Consider the following 10,948-nt stretch of genomic DNA (forward strand, 5'->3'; position numbering starts at 1 on the left):
CGCCCCTTTCGCTCCGGGCCACGTCCCACCACCGCCCTCGCGCGCCACCCTCCCCCACGCCCGTGTTTTATAAAAAGATTCGCGGACTGGCCGCCTGGTACCTGTCTGGGGCGGGGGGCGGGGCGCTGGATGGGTCTTGGGTCCTCTCGCCCTGGAGACAGATAGCCCTCGGCGCTGTTCCCTCCCGGGGTCCCACCCCGTAGCGCTGCTCCCGCATCCGCATCCGCATCCGCATCCGGGCTGTCCTCACCAGCCCATCCTCTGCCGCAGGCCCTGCTCTGGGCCCAGTGCTCTGGCCAGACGCCCTGCCCAGCCCCCTCCCGACCCGCGCCCTGCCTTTCCCGGGACTCACCCAGACTCCTGCTCAGACTCCCGCCTCTGGGCCAGAAACCTCTTCAGGCTCGGCACAGACCGCCTCCCACAACCCTGGCCCGGGGCCGAGAAAAGATGGGGCCCAGAACCTCACTGTTCGTCCAGCAGGGGGCCTTCCTGCGACCCCCGGCAGCGCCACCTCTTTTCTCGGGACGGCCCGAGGAGACAGGCTTGGACCAAAGCAGGACCCGCTTCTCGCTGTAGGGTCCTAGTTAAGCAGGGAGTGGGGTGAGGCGTCTGCTTCAGGCTAGGGGTCCTGGCAAGGTCTCAGGACCTGGGCAGGGTACAGACCAGAGATGGGTCTTTGGGGACAAATATTTAGCCACGAAGAGGGGGGCGCTGTCCAGGCTGGGCCCGCGGAGCGGGCTTTCCAAGAACCACCCGAAATGCTTCTCCTGAGCCTTGCGGCTGCTCGCCAGGCACTTGGCACTGACCCCGCTGGCTGAGTGTTCCAAATGTCCCTCTGGGCTCAAGGCCTGGATGGAGGGGGAGGGCCAGGACCCCGGGCTCTCTGGCTGGGTGCCTTCCGCCCCTCCTCTTGACACCCGCCCAGCCCCGACTCCCCTCCCCCAGTCCCGGCTCCCCTCCCCCAGTCCACTCGGACACCAACCCCCACCCCGGCCTCCAGATCCAAGTTCTCCCAGCCTAGAGGCGCCCTCGCCAACATCCTGCCTGAAGCCAGGCCATCCAGTCCGGTCTTCTGGCCTCAGGACACCATCCCCCAGCCCCCACCAAGAACCATTTCAGACTCGGGTCCTCGCTTGGCCCCAGAGAGCCACTCGGGATTCCTGGCTCCCTACTGCCCCCGCCCTCGTGCGTCTTCCCCCATGTCGCTCCCAGGGGGTCCCTCCTCTGGCCTCTTCCAGCTCTTGGTGGGACTCCTGCAGGTCCCCCTCCCTGCTGGCGCCATCCCCAGGCCACCTACCCCGCCTCTCTTCCCCCTCAGCCTCCCGGTACTCACTTGCCACGTCCCCTCCCGCCGCAATCCCGCCCCTCTCTGGGGGACCCTGACGGGCCAGCGCCGGCGGGGAACGTGTCCTGGGCTGGCCAGGATGGAGGCTCCACTCCCAGGTCTCATTCGGTGTCAAGGGCATTGAGAGACGGGAGTCCATTGGGGAGAAAACAGCCAGGTCATTCAGTTCCAGCTGTTTTGGGGACCCCAGCTGACCATCCTTGCCTTATCCTGAGCTCCTGGCATCAGTCCTTTCCCTGGCAGCCAGCGCTCTTCTCGACGCCCCCATCCCCCTCCCCGCCCAAGTGGCCCCGCCCAACAGGCCCTACCCAGGCCACTGCCACCCACCCGCAGGCCCTGGGTCCCGGCACCAACAGCCGGATGGCCAGCTGGTTCCCTTCGGGGGTGGCCGCCCCTGCCTCCCGCCCCCCACCTCAGGGCTGTAACCCGAGCCGCGCTGGCGCCTTCTTGGGCCGCTCCCGCTCAGGCAGGTCCCACAGCCCACGCGCCCCAAGCCCCGACAGCGAGTCCGCGGGCGCCATGGGCCGCGGGGCCTGTGTCCCCTGGGCAGCGCTGGGGGCCCGCGCGCAGGCCGGCTGGCTGAGGGCCGTGCTGGGCGTCCTGTGCCTGCTGCCTGTGCTCCTGTCACTGGCCCAGCTGGGGGCCCCGGGCGCCAGGCCCGCGGCAGGCGCGAAGCAGGTGAGTTCCTCCCCGCTCTGCGGTCCGACCCGAGTGTCCGAGTGTCCGCACGTCTGTGTCTGCAAGCAGTGGGACGGGGACAGCCTCTGTCCTCCAGCTCCGCCCACCAACCTGGCTCATCTTTACTAACCTATTTTGTTCTGGCGGCAAAAGAAATGCTCGCTTGGGGGTAGAAGACCAGAAAATGCAGAAAGACAAAAAACGGGACCGTCAAGCTCTCTCCACCATGCAACCCCCACCCCTCTGACTCCCAGCCCCCTTTTCCGGAGCTCCAGACTCAGGCTCAGTTCCTGCTGTGTCCCCAGAGCGCTTGCTTCTCTTGAAGGGAGACGTCGCTCCCCATCCTGTGGGGGTCCTCGCCACCCCGGACGCCGGTCGGCTGCCCCCACAGGCGCCCCGTAGACGCCGCTACACGCTGACCCCGGCCAGGCTGCGCTGGGACCATTTCAACCTGACATACAGGTGAGACCCCGCCCCGGGGGGGAGCGGCAGCAGCTGGCACCACTCCCGACCTCGACCCTCACCCCAGGATCCTCTCCTTCCCGCGGAACCTGCTGAGCCCCAGTGAGACCCGGCGGGGCCTGGCCGCCGCCTTCCGCATGTGGAGTGACGTGTCCCCCTTCAGCTTCCGTGAGGTGGCCCCCGAGCAGACCAGCGACCTCCGTATAGGTGGGCGCCGTGCCCCCGCCCCCGCCCGCCCCGAGGCCCCCCGCTGAGACCTGTGCTCCCCCAGGCTTCTACCCCATCAACCACACGGACTGCCTGGTCTCCGCGCTGCATCACTGCTTCGACGGCCCCACGGGCGAGCTGGCCCACGCCTTCTTCCCCCCGCACGGCGGCATCCACTTTGACGACAGCGAGTACTGGGTCCTGGGCCCCACGCGCTACAGCTGGAAGAAAGGTGACGGCAGGCCCGGCCGCCTGTGGGGCCCTCCGCACCACGGTGGCCACAGCAGCGGGCTTGGGGGAGGGCTACGATTTGGGGTCTAGCGGGCAAGGACGGGGAGGTCGTGAGGAGGTTAGGGGCCAGGGTCCCAGGAGCCTGAAGCTCCCCCACCCCCACGCCGCTGCAGACGGACTGGAGCTACATTCCTGGGGGCCGAGCTCACCGCCTCGGCCCTGCCTGGAACATTCTTATCTGCCCCGCGGCTGCGCCCAGGGCGGCCCCGCTGCATGCTGCAGCAGATGCGCGGGGCGGCGGGCAAAGGTCGGGCGGGCCGAGGCGCTGACCGGAGGGGCCTGCAGGCGTGTGGCTTACCGACCTGGTGCACGTGGCGGCGCACGAGATCGGCCACGCGCTGGGCCTGATGCACTCGCAGCACGGCCAGGCACTCATGCACCTCAACGCCACGCTGCGGGGCTGGAAGGCGCTGTCGCAGGACGAGCTGTGGGGGCTGCACCGGCTTTACGGTGAGCACCCATGGGCGCGCCGGGGTGGGGGGGTGGGGCGGACAGGGCGGTGGGTGGGCCCTGAGGCCAGGCCCCGCTCCCGCAGGCTGCCTGGACCGGCTGTTCGTGTGCGCGTCCTGGGCGCGGAGGGGCTTCTGTGACGCCCGCCGGAGGCTCATGAAGAGGCTGTGCCCCAGCAGCTGCGACTTCTGTTACGGTGCGACCAGGTCCCCAGCTCGGGCCCAGGCGGGGGTGGGGTAAGGGCACTGACGTGACCCTCTCGCACCCGAGCAGAATTCCCCTTTCCCACGGTGGCCACCACCGCGCCGCCCCCCAGGACCAAAACCAGGCTGGTGCCCGAGGGCAGGAACGTGACCTTCCGCTGTGGCCAGAAGATCCTCCACAAGAAAGGCAAAGTGTAGTGAGTGACCCACCCGTGACGGTGGGGGTGGGCGACGGGGCTCGGACCCACCGGGCTCTGCCACCGTGCCGCCCTGCCGCCCCCGCAGCTGGTACAAGGACCAGGAGCCCCTGGAGTTCTCCTACCCCGGCTACCTGGCGCTGGGTGAGGCGCACCTGAGCATCATCGCCAACGCCATCAACGAGGGCACGTACACGTGCGTGGTGCGCCGGCGGCAGCGCGTGCTCAGCACCTACTCCTGGCGAGTCCGCGTGCGGAGCTGAGCGCCCTCTGCAGGCCGGCTGATAAAGCGCTTTCTCTCTGACGTGTCTGCGCCCTTTCTTGGGAGGGCAAGGGGCAGACGGCCAGTCTTGGGCCTTGTAGCAGGGGACACCTGGCTGGAGGCCTAGCTGGATGTAGGGAGTGGGGGCCAGGACACCTAAACTTCCCTGCAGTTCCTCGAGGTGAGGATGCAGTCTACAGCGACCAGGGGGCCAAGAGCTTCTCTAAGCTGTTCTTGGAAAGGTGGGGACGAGGCCCATCTGTCATCACCTGGGGGCACAGACTGCTGTGGAGCCGGCCCAGGGCCCTCTTGGGTTTGCTCTGGGCCAGGTGTGGCAGGAAGGCTGGGCTGGGGAGGGTGGGGCCTCCAGCACGGAAGTGCCAAGGCGGGGTGGGCCGGTGGCACCTCAGCAGAAGTTGGGAGATGGGGCTGGTGATGCTCACAGAAGGGCCTGGTGTGACACAGGTGGAGGCCCTGGGTGGTGGCAAGCATCCCCTCTGCCACGCCCCCTCCAACCAACTAGAACAGGAGCTGCAGGTCTGGTGGGCCAAGAAGAGCCTGGCCCACGTGGGGCCAGAGGCTACACCTCACCCCGTCTGTCCTTGTCCTCGCCCTGTGTGCATGTGTGGGGACCCAGCCTGGGACAAGTGGCTGAAATAACATACTGAGCCTTCCTCCAGGAATATTTTACTGTACTTTAAAATGTCACCACCTCGTACAAAAAGCCACATGGCCATGCTCGCACACCCAGCTCTAGGGGACCTGGGGACCGTGGGGCTGTGGACGCTGTGGGTGAGGGCAGGAAGGTGCCAAAGCTGAAGCCCTAAAGATGGGAAAGCAGAAAAATCCCCCACAGCTCCATTTCAAATCACTGCCAGTATGACAGGCAGAGCCCCCTGGGTCATGGTGGCTGAGTGTATGTGTGGAGGGGATGTGCTATCCACACTGGCCACCTGTGTGTGGACACCTGCACTCTCCTCGTAGGGCAAGTCCGATACATCTGAAAAAAAATATACCCTTTCCTTCCACAAGGAAATGATTTAATTCTACAAATTTACAAACCAAGACAAAATAAAAATGAAACATGGAAAACCGAATAGAACCAGTGGTCCAAGTCTCGAGGTTGCTATTCACAGCAGCAAGGGCCAAAGCAGCTGTGTCCAACTGGGGCAAGACCTGGGTCTGGACCCAGATGCCTTCTCCAGCTCCTGCCCCTGGTCCCAGCTGACCCTGGATAGTCAGCATTCCCCGAGATTGGTCTGGGGTCCACTCTGAACTTCAGAACTTGAGGCTGAAGCCAGGGCCCGCAGCTGAGGCCCCCTGGTTGGTGGTAGTGAGGTGGAAGCCGGTCTCCTTCAGGTCATCATCTCCCTGGGGAGCAAGTGGCACTGTGGGACCCTGGCCGGGCCAGCCCCACCCTGGAGAACCACCCCCACCTCCATCACCCAGCAGCCCGCCCCTTACCAGCTGGCTGTAGCCCAGGCCTCCCTCAGGCGGCCGAGGGCTGGTGCCCCGCTTCACCCTTTGCTGCTCGCTCTTGGCAGGCCACGTGGGGAACATGGAGGGGTCGATGGGGAGGGGAGTCTCTCGGAAATACTCGTGCTTGAGGCCGTCCTCGGCGCTGACCCTCCGCCCAGGGAAGTAGGTCAGGAACCTGGGAGAAGACAGCACTTGCGGGACCACTGCAGGGTGGGGCCCGGGAGGCGGGGACTACTGTGGGGCGGGGCCCAACGCAGGGCGGGGCCCGGGCGCCACGCCCCACACGCACTTGTTCATGAGGTCGAAGCCGTGATCGGAGAGCAGGGCCCCGAAGCGCTTGCGCAGGTTGTTGTAGGGGTACTCGGTGAAGGTCATCTTCTTGACCGCAGGGAGCTCGTTGTAGCCAGGCCAGATCTTCTCACTGGGCGTCCCCAGGTCCTGAAAGGAGGCTGTCTCAGGCTGGCCACGTCCTGCAGGCAGCGCCCCCACATAGGACACCCTGACCCACCTTAAACACTTTGTTGATCTGATCGATTTCTGACTTCCCAGGGAACAGTGGCTTCTGAGTCAGCAGCTCCCCAAAGATGCAGCCCACGGACCACATGTCCACAGCTGTGGAGTACTCCTGGGGACCAGGGACAGGCTCAGGGGGCTGGCGGGGCCACGTGCTTAGGGCAGGCCCCAAACGGCCCGACACTCACCTTGGCACCAAGCAGCAGTTCTGGGGCGCGGTACCACAGGGTCACGACCACTGGGGTGTAGGCCTTCAGAGGGGACCCATACTCCCGTGCCAGCCCAAAGTCTCCCACCTGCAAGGACAGGGCGGTGGTGGGCGGGCTGCGGCTGGGAGCCGGGAGCCGGGCGCCCCTCGGCGGGCGGCGGGGCTCACCTTGAGGATGCCAGCATGGCTCAGCAGCAGGTTGGACGTCTTGAGGTCGCGGTGCAGGATCCAGTTGTCGTGCAGGTGCTTCACACCACGCAGCAGCTGGATCATGAGTGTCTTCACCTCCCCTGCAGGCGGTGGTTTCTCAGTGGCCCCGCGTGGGCTGCTCCCCCGCGTGCCCACCCGCCTCGGCAGCGACCAGGTTCTCAGGGGCGTGGAGCCCGGGAGCACGCACCTGGTGTGCCAGGGTCGGGGTCACAGGCTAGCGTTCCCCCACCCCCAAGGACACTGCCTGTGACCTGGGCGGCCCGAGGGCGAGCAGTCCTCACAGGGACACGGGCCATACCTGGCAGGAAGGGCTGCTTCATGGTCTCCATCAGGCTCTTGAGGTCGTGCTCCACGTAGTTCATGACGATGTAAATCTTGTCCATGTTGCTGCCCACGACTATCTCCTACAGACGGCAGCAGGTCCCGCCTGTGACCACGGGCTCTCCCAGGAGGCCCAAGACCCTGGGGCAGAGACTGGTGACAGCGGGACCTGCTAGGCGTGAGGACTGATGAGCCCGCCTGTGTGGCCGCCTTACCCTGACCGTCACGATGTTGGGGTGCTGCGCCTTGAGGATGGTGTTGATCTCCCTCAGCGAGGTGATTGGGAACCCCTCCTTCTCCTTCTCCATCTTCAGCCGCTTCAGAGCCACGATTTCGTCTGAGAGCAGTTTGAGGACAGATGCTGAGAACGCACGGTCACGGGGACTCGGAGCGCCCCGACTGCACTGGAGGCCGCATCCGATCGGAGTGCGTGTCTCCGGCCAGAAGCCCAACCGTGGTTGCCAGAGGCACGCAGTGCACTCCCAGACCCACTGCTGTCCAGAACCACTGGGACCTCCCGCCTCTGCCCACTGTCGCCGTGGGCAGGTGTAACCAACCCCAATGGCCCCACACAGCATTATCTGCCAGGTGCTCAAGGTCCCAAACAATCACTGGCGTTCTGAGACCCAGTTACAGGCACTGCGACTGTCCAAGGGCCGCCACTCGAGACCGATGCTCTGCAGCCTGAGCCTGAGCCCAGGTGACTCCACACCCCCTACGGTGGCAAGTCATCTGCTGTCACAGCCACGCAGTACTCTCACGAGCAAGCAGCTCTGGAATGTGTCACTATGAGTCATCACCTGGTGCTGGCCAGGTAAGGCAAGGCCATGGCCCAGCACAAGGATGGGGCGACTCCCAGGACCACGAGGCACTGTGCTCAAGGACCTCAAGGCTGAGGGGCCAGGCTGGCCGGGCTCGGGTCTCAGCCCCGAGAGCCAACCAGGAACCCAACCGCCCTTGGGGAGTTAGTGCTGGGCCTGCGACAGCAGCGGGCCAGCCGAGGACAGCGCCCCTCGGGTGCGGCTCTTCGGGCCACCCAGACCCTGCGCACCTGTCTTCTTGTCCTTGGCTCGGTACACCACGCCGTAGGTGCCTTCTTCGATCCTGTTCAGGCACTGGAACTCCTCCACGCTCCGGCAGCCCTGGCGGGGACACTGGCGTGAGGCCTGGCTGGGCCGGCCCCGTGCAGTGCCAGCGCAGCGAGGCCGACCCGAGGGGGCCCGGAGCTGCGACCCAGCATCTCCTGTCGCCTTCAGCGAGCTCGTGCCCCTTGGCCACAATCTTAAACCGAAGTGGAGGAGAACCGACCCAGGCCTGCCCTGCCTTATGGCGACACTGAGGACAGCCGACCCCCCACACCAAGCCCGTGTCTTCCTGCTGTGTTGTCCTGCCAGGCCAGCGAGTGCAGCCTGGGGAGCCTGAGCACGTGAGGCCACTCGCCCCTCTCAGGACGGGCTCCTTCCCAGGCCCTCACCGCGGTGTCCCTCATCACTGACCCTCCCTTATGACCCTGCACAGCAAGAGGGTGAGGAAGGGCAAGTGCCCAGTCACCAAGCTGCCTGCCATGCATGGGCCCCGCTGGGGCCTCAGGAGCTGTCCCCACCACTGCTGCCGGGCAAAAGGTTGGACCATGGACATGGAGACTGGTGCTTGAGCCTGGCCAGTGACTTGGAGCAAGGGCGGTCCTGGCCCCCTCTGGTGAAAGACCACCGCACTAGGGACCTGGCTTCTGCTCTCGGCCACCGGCCCTGCGGTGACGGGCGAAGCGGAACCAGGCTGGGCAGCAGGGCGCCTGACCTGCAGGGCGGGCAGGTACTTGGGCAGCTCCTGTTTGAGCTCGATGGGCGACAGAGTGGGCGAGTCGGGCACGAACTCCCCCTCGGTCAGGGCGCTGCTCTGCGGGGTGCCCTCGCCACCTTCCTCCTCTACTTCTTCACTTTCTCCGGAATCTCGGTCAAATCGGGACTCTGGAACTTCAAAAGTGAAACCCGATTTCGAAACCAGGAATGCGCAATTGTCACGAGCCCCTTCCTGCTCTGGGGGGGTGGGGCTGGAGAGGGGGACACAGTGCTCAAAGAAGACACTGAGCAGTGACCCCGGGGTCTTGGGGCCTGCCGGCTCTGCCGAGCCGCTGATCGGAAGCGGAGCTCCGAGGTGGTGTGTCTGGAACTGGTCTGTCAGGCCTGAGGGCGCAGAGCCGCCTGCAGGCCACGCCAGCCCCCCGTGGCCTCGGCCCGCAGTTGGACCTGAGCTGCTAGGGCCAGGGCGGCAGTCCTCAGCCCCCGGCTGTCCAGGCCACAGCGGCACTCAGGATAGCATTCGGTTAGCGCTGTCCCCTCTAAGAAGTCCGGACCCCCATGGGAACGGTGAGGTGCTTTGTGAGGTGCCCAGTTCTAGGAGTCGGCTCGTCCTGGAACACTGCCAGGCCAGGACCTCCCTGTGGCTTCTGGGGCGTGAGGTGCCTTGGAGAAGGCTTCCTGGACTGCCACAGTCACGCCCATGGCTGTTAGGGTGCCAGCGCACTGGGGGACGGGCGGAAGGCCAGCCGTCGCGGGGAGGCTGCTCACCCATGAGGACGTGGTTCTCGGTCTCACGCTCGTCGTCGCTCGCCTCGTCGCTCACTTCCTCTGCAAGGCAAAGTGGCGTCGGCCAGGCCGGCTGGGTCCGCCGCGCCCCAGGGCCCCGCCACCCCGCGCGCTTCCGAGGCCGCCCGTCTGCTCCGCGGACGGCCAGGAAGCAGCACGTGGGGACCTCCAGTGAGGCCCAGAACGCAGGGATGTCCAGTTTGGAACGTTTCAGGGTCAGACTTGAAAGCGCGCCCCGTGGCCTCCGACCCTGCTCGCTGGCACCCCACTCACCGGCCGACGGCGCGGACGCATCCTCCGAGTTGCTCCCCGTCTCCTCCTCCTCCTCCTCCTCCTCTTCCTCCTCTTCCTCCTCCTCCTCCTCTTCCTCCTCCTCCGAGTCTTCGCTGCTGCTGCCCTCCTCCTCCTCTTCCTCCTCCTCCTCTTCCTCCTCCTCCGACCCTGATCCTGACTCCGCTGCAGGCGGGAAGCAGCAGGCCATGAGCGCGGGGTCCCCCTCCACAGCGGCGCCATGGGCCTCGGCCGCCGACTTGCTCACCTGAGGAGGACTCGGCCGAGCTGGTTTTCCTCTCGCTGTCGCTGACGTCCTGCAAGTCAGACAGCAGGTCCCTCTCCTCCACTTTCTCTTCTTTTACTTCCGGAGCAAACCAGCAAAGGTGAATTTGGGGACAGGTTGTGACACGAACAAGACCAGACAGAACCTCTCACACGAGGACGAAGTTCGGTCTGAAGGGGAACAGCTCGCGCACACACACTCAGGGGAAAACTCTAATGGGCCGGCAACGGGCGTTTCGGGCGACAAGTGCGTAACTCACTTCACACCACCACTGGCGCCTGCTCTGCGACAGGAAGCACTTAGCACACCACCCTGCTGTGAAGACGACAAAGACCCACGCGCGCGGCCAGCCTCACCTGGCTTCCGGCCGTCGCCCAGCTCGAACCGCTCTCGGGGCGGCCGGAGCGGGCTGCGGCTCCAGTGGCCGGCCTTCCCCTTGTCGCCGTAGTCCTCTCTCGTCGTTCGGTGATGCGCAGACCCTGGTGCCCAGGACAGAAGAGGACGTGGCGCTGGCAGCACCCTCTTTCCGACAGGGCCCCCTCGGTCACCTCGCCCCCGCACCCATGCTGATGGCGACAGCCCGCGTGACGTGGCAGACACGGCCACAGGACACACAGTTGCTAGCAGCACCCAGGGCAGAAACCAAGGAGCCAAGGAAAGACAGCTCCAACCCGGAGGCTGGGAGCGGACCCGGGACCCAGACTGCCCCCTATTGGTCACAAACGGCAGGCCCGGAACTGCCTCTGCAGGCCGGAGCCCAGGCGCCAGAGGACACCAGGCACAGGGGACACGCTACAGCGGCCCTGCACTCCGCCGAGATGGCCCTGGGCCACGCCCTGGGGACAGCTCCCCCGCACGCCCCGCATAAGCCACTGTCCCCTTCCGCTCCCGGCCCGTCCCGCCTGCCTGCCACCGCCTCCCAGCATCCCCGACCCCGGCTGTGGCTCGGCCCCAGGGTGGCGGCTGCGGGCCGAGGCACCA

The 10,948-nt window shown here is 66.1% G+C and overlaps 3 protein-coding genes across 3 annotated transcripts in view; 2 read left to right on the forward strand and 1 right to left on the reverse strand.

Moving 5' to 3' along the window:
- The window catches only part of MIB2 (mindbomb E3 ubiquitin protein ligase 2), a 16,963-nt gene extending 11,864 nt beyond the window's left edge, over positions 1–5,099 (forward strand). Inside the window, exons 21-22 of the mRNA XM_023521635.1 lie at positions 4,466–4,527; positions 5,080–5,099. Coding sequence (XP_023377403.1) covers positions 4,466–4,527; positions 5,080–5,099 — 82 coding nt within the window. The remainder of the gene's footprint in view (positions 1–4,465; positions 4,528–5,079) is intronic.
- MMP23B (matrix metallopeptidase 23B) lies at positions 1,049–4,137 on the forward strand. The gene is made up of 8 exons (XM_011377305.2): positions 1,049–2,023; positions 2,349–2,485; positions 2,553–2,692; positions 2,757–2,924; positions 3,269–3,433; positions 3,519–3,629; positions 3,707–3,833; positions 3,922–4,137. The coding sequence occupies exons 1-8, from the start codon at positions 1,706–1,708 to the stop codon at positions 4,094–4,096; spliced, it is 1,341 nt and encodes a 446-aa protein (XP_011375607.1). The 5' UTR covers positions 1,049–1,705; the 3' UTR covers positions 4,097–4,137.
- A 19-nt stretch (positions 5,100–5,118) lies between the features above and the next one.
- The window catches only part of LOC105303605 (cyclin-dependent kinase 11B), a 15,222-nt gene continuing 9,392 nt past the window's right edge, over positions 5,119–10,948 (reverse strand). Inside the window, exons 6-19 of the mRNA XM_011377337.2 lie at positions 10,324–10,533; positions 9,950–10,045; positions 9,685–9,867; positions 9,394–9,453; positions 8,624–8,799; positions 7,878–7,968; positions 7,042–7,163; positions 6,804–6,909; positions 6,464–6,585; positions 6,276–6,383; positions 6,083–6,199; positions 5,864–6,012; positions 5,560–5,749; positions 5,119–5,466 (exon numbers count right to left, since the gene is read on the reverse strand). Coding sequence (XP_011375639.1) covers positions 5,374–5,466; positions 5,560–5,749; positions 5,864–6,012; positions 6,083–6,199; positions 6,276–6,383; positions 6,464–6,585; positions 6,804–6,909; positions 7,042–7,163; positions 7,878–7,968; positions 8,624–8,799; positions 9,394–9,453; positions 9,685–9,867; positions 9,950–10,045; positions 10,324–10,533 — 1,823 coding nt within the window. The 3' untranslated portion in view covers positions 5,119–5,373. The remainder of the gene's footprint in view (positions 5,467–5,559; positions 5,750–5,863; positions 6,013–6,082; positions 6,200–6,275; positions 6,384–6,463; positions 6,586–6,803; positions 6,910–7,041; positions 7,164–7,877; positions 7,969–8,623; positions 8,800–9,393; positions 9,454–9,684; positions 9,868–9,949; positions 10,046–10,323; positions 10,534–10,948) is intronic.

Source organism: Pteropus vampyrus, unplaced genomic scaffold (genome assembly GCF_000151845.1).
Source record: "Pteropus vampyrus isolate Shadow unplaced genomic scaffold, Pvam_2.0 Scaffold309, whole genome shotgun sequence".
In the NCBI taxonomy this organism is placed as follows: domain Eukaryota; kingdom Metazoa; phylum Chordata; class Mammalia; order Chiroptera; family Pteropodidae; genus Pteropus; species Pteropus vampyrus.

Excerpts from the sequence above, each read along its gene's own strand:
- MMP23B (XM_011377305.2), top strand. The coding sequence starts at position 1,706 with ATGGCCAGCTGGTTCCCTTCGGGGGTGGCCGCCCCTGCCTCCCGCCCC. Across the intron at positions 2,486-2,552 it reads CATTTCAACCTGACATACAG|GATCCTCTCCTTCCCGCGGA; the intron begins GTGAGACCCCGC and ends CCCTCACCCCAG. Across the intron at positions 3,434-3,518 it reads GGGGCTGCACCGGCTTTACG|GCTGCCTGGACCGGCTGTTC; the intron begins GTGAGCACCCAT and ends CCGCTCCCGCAG.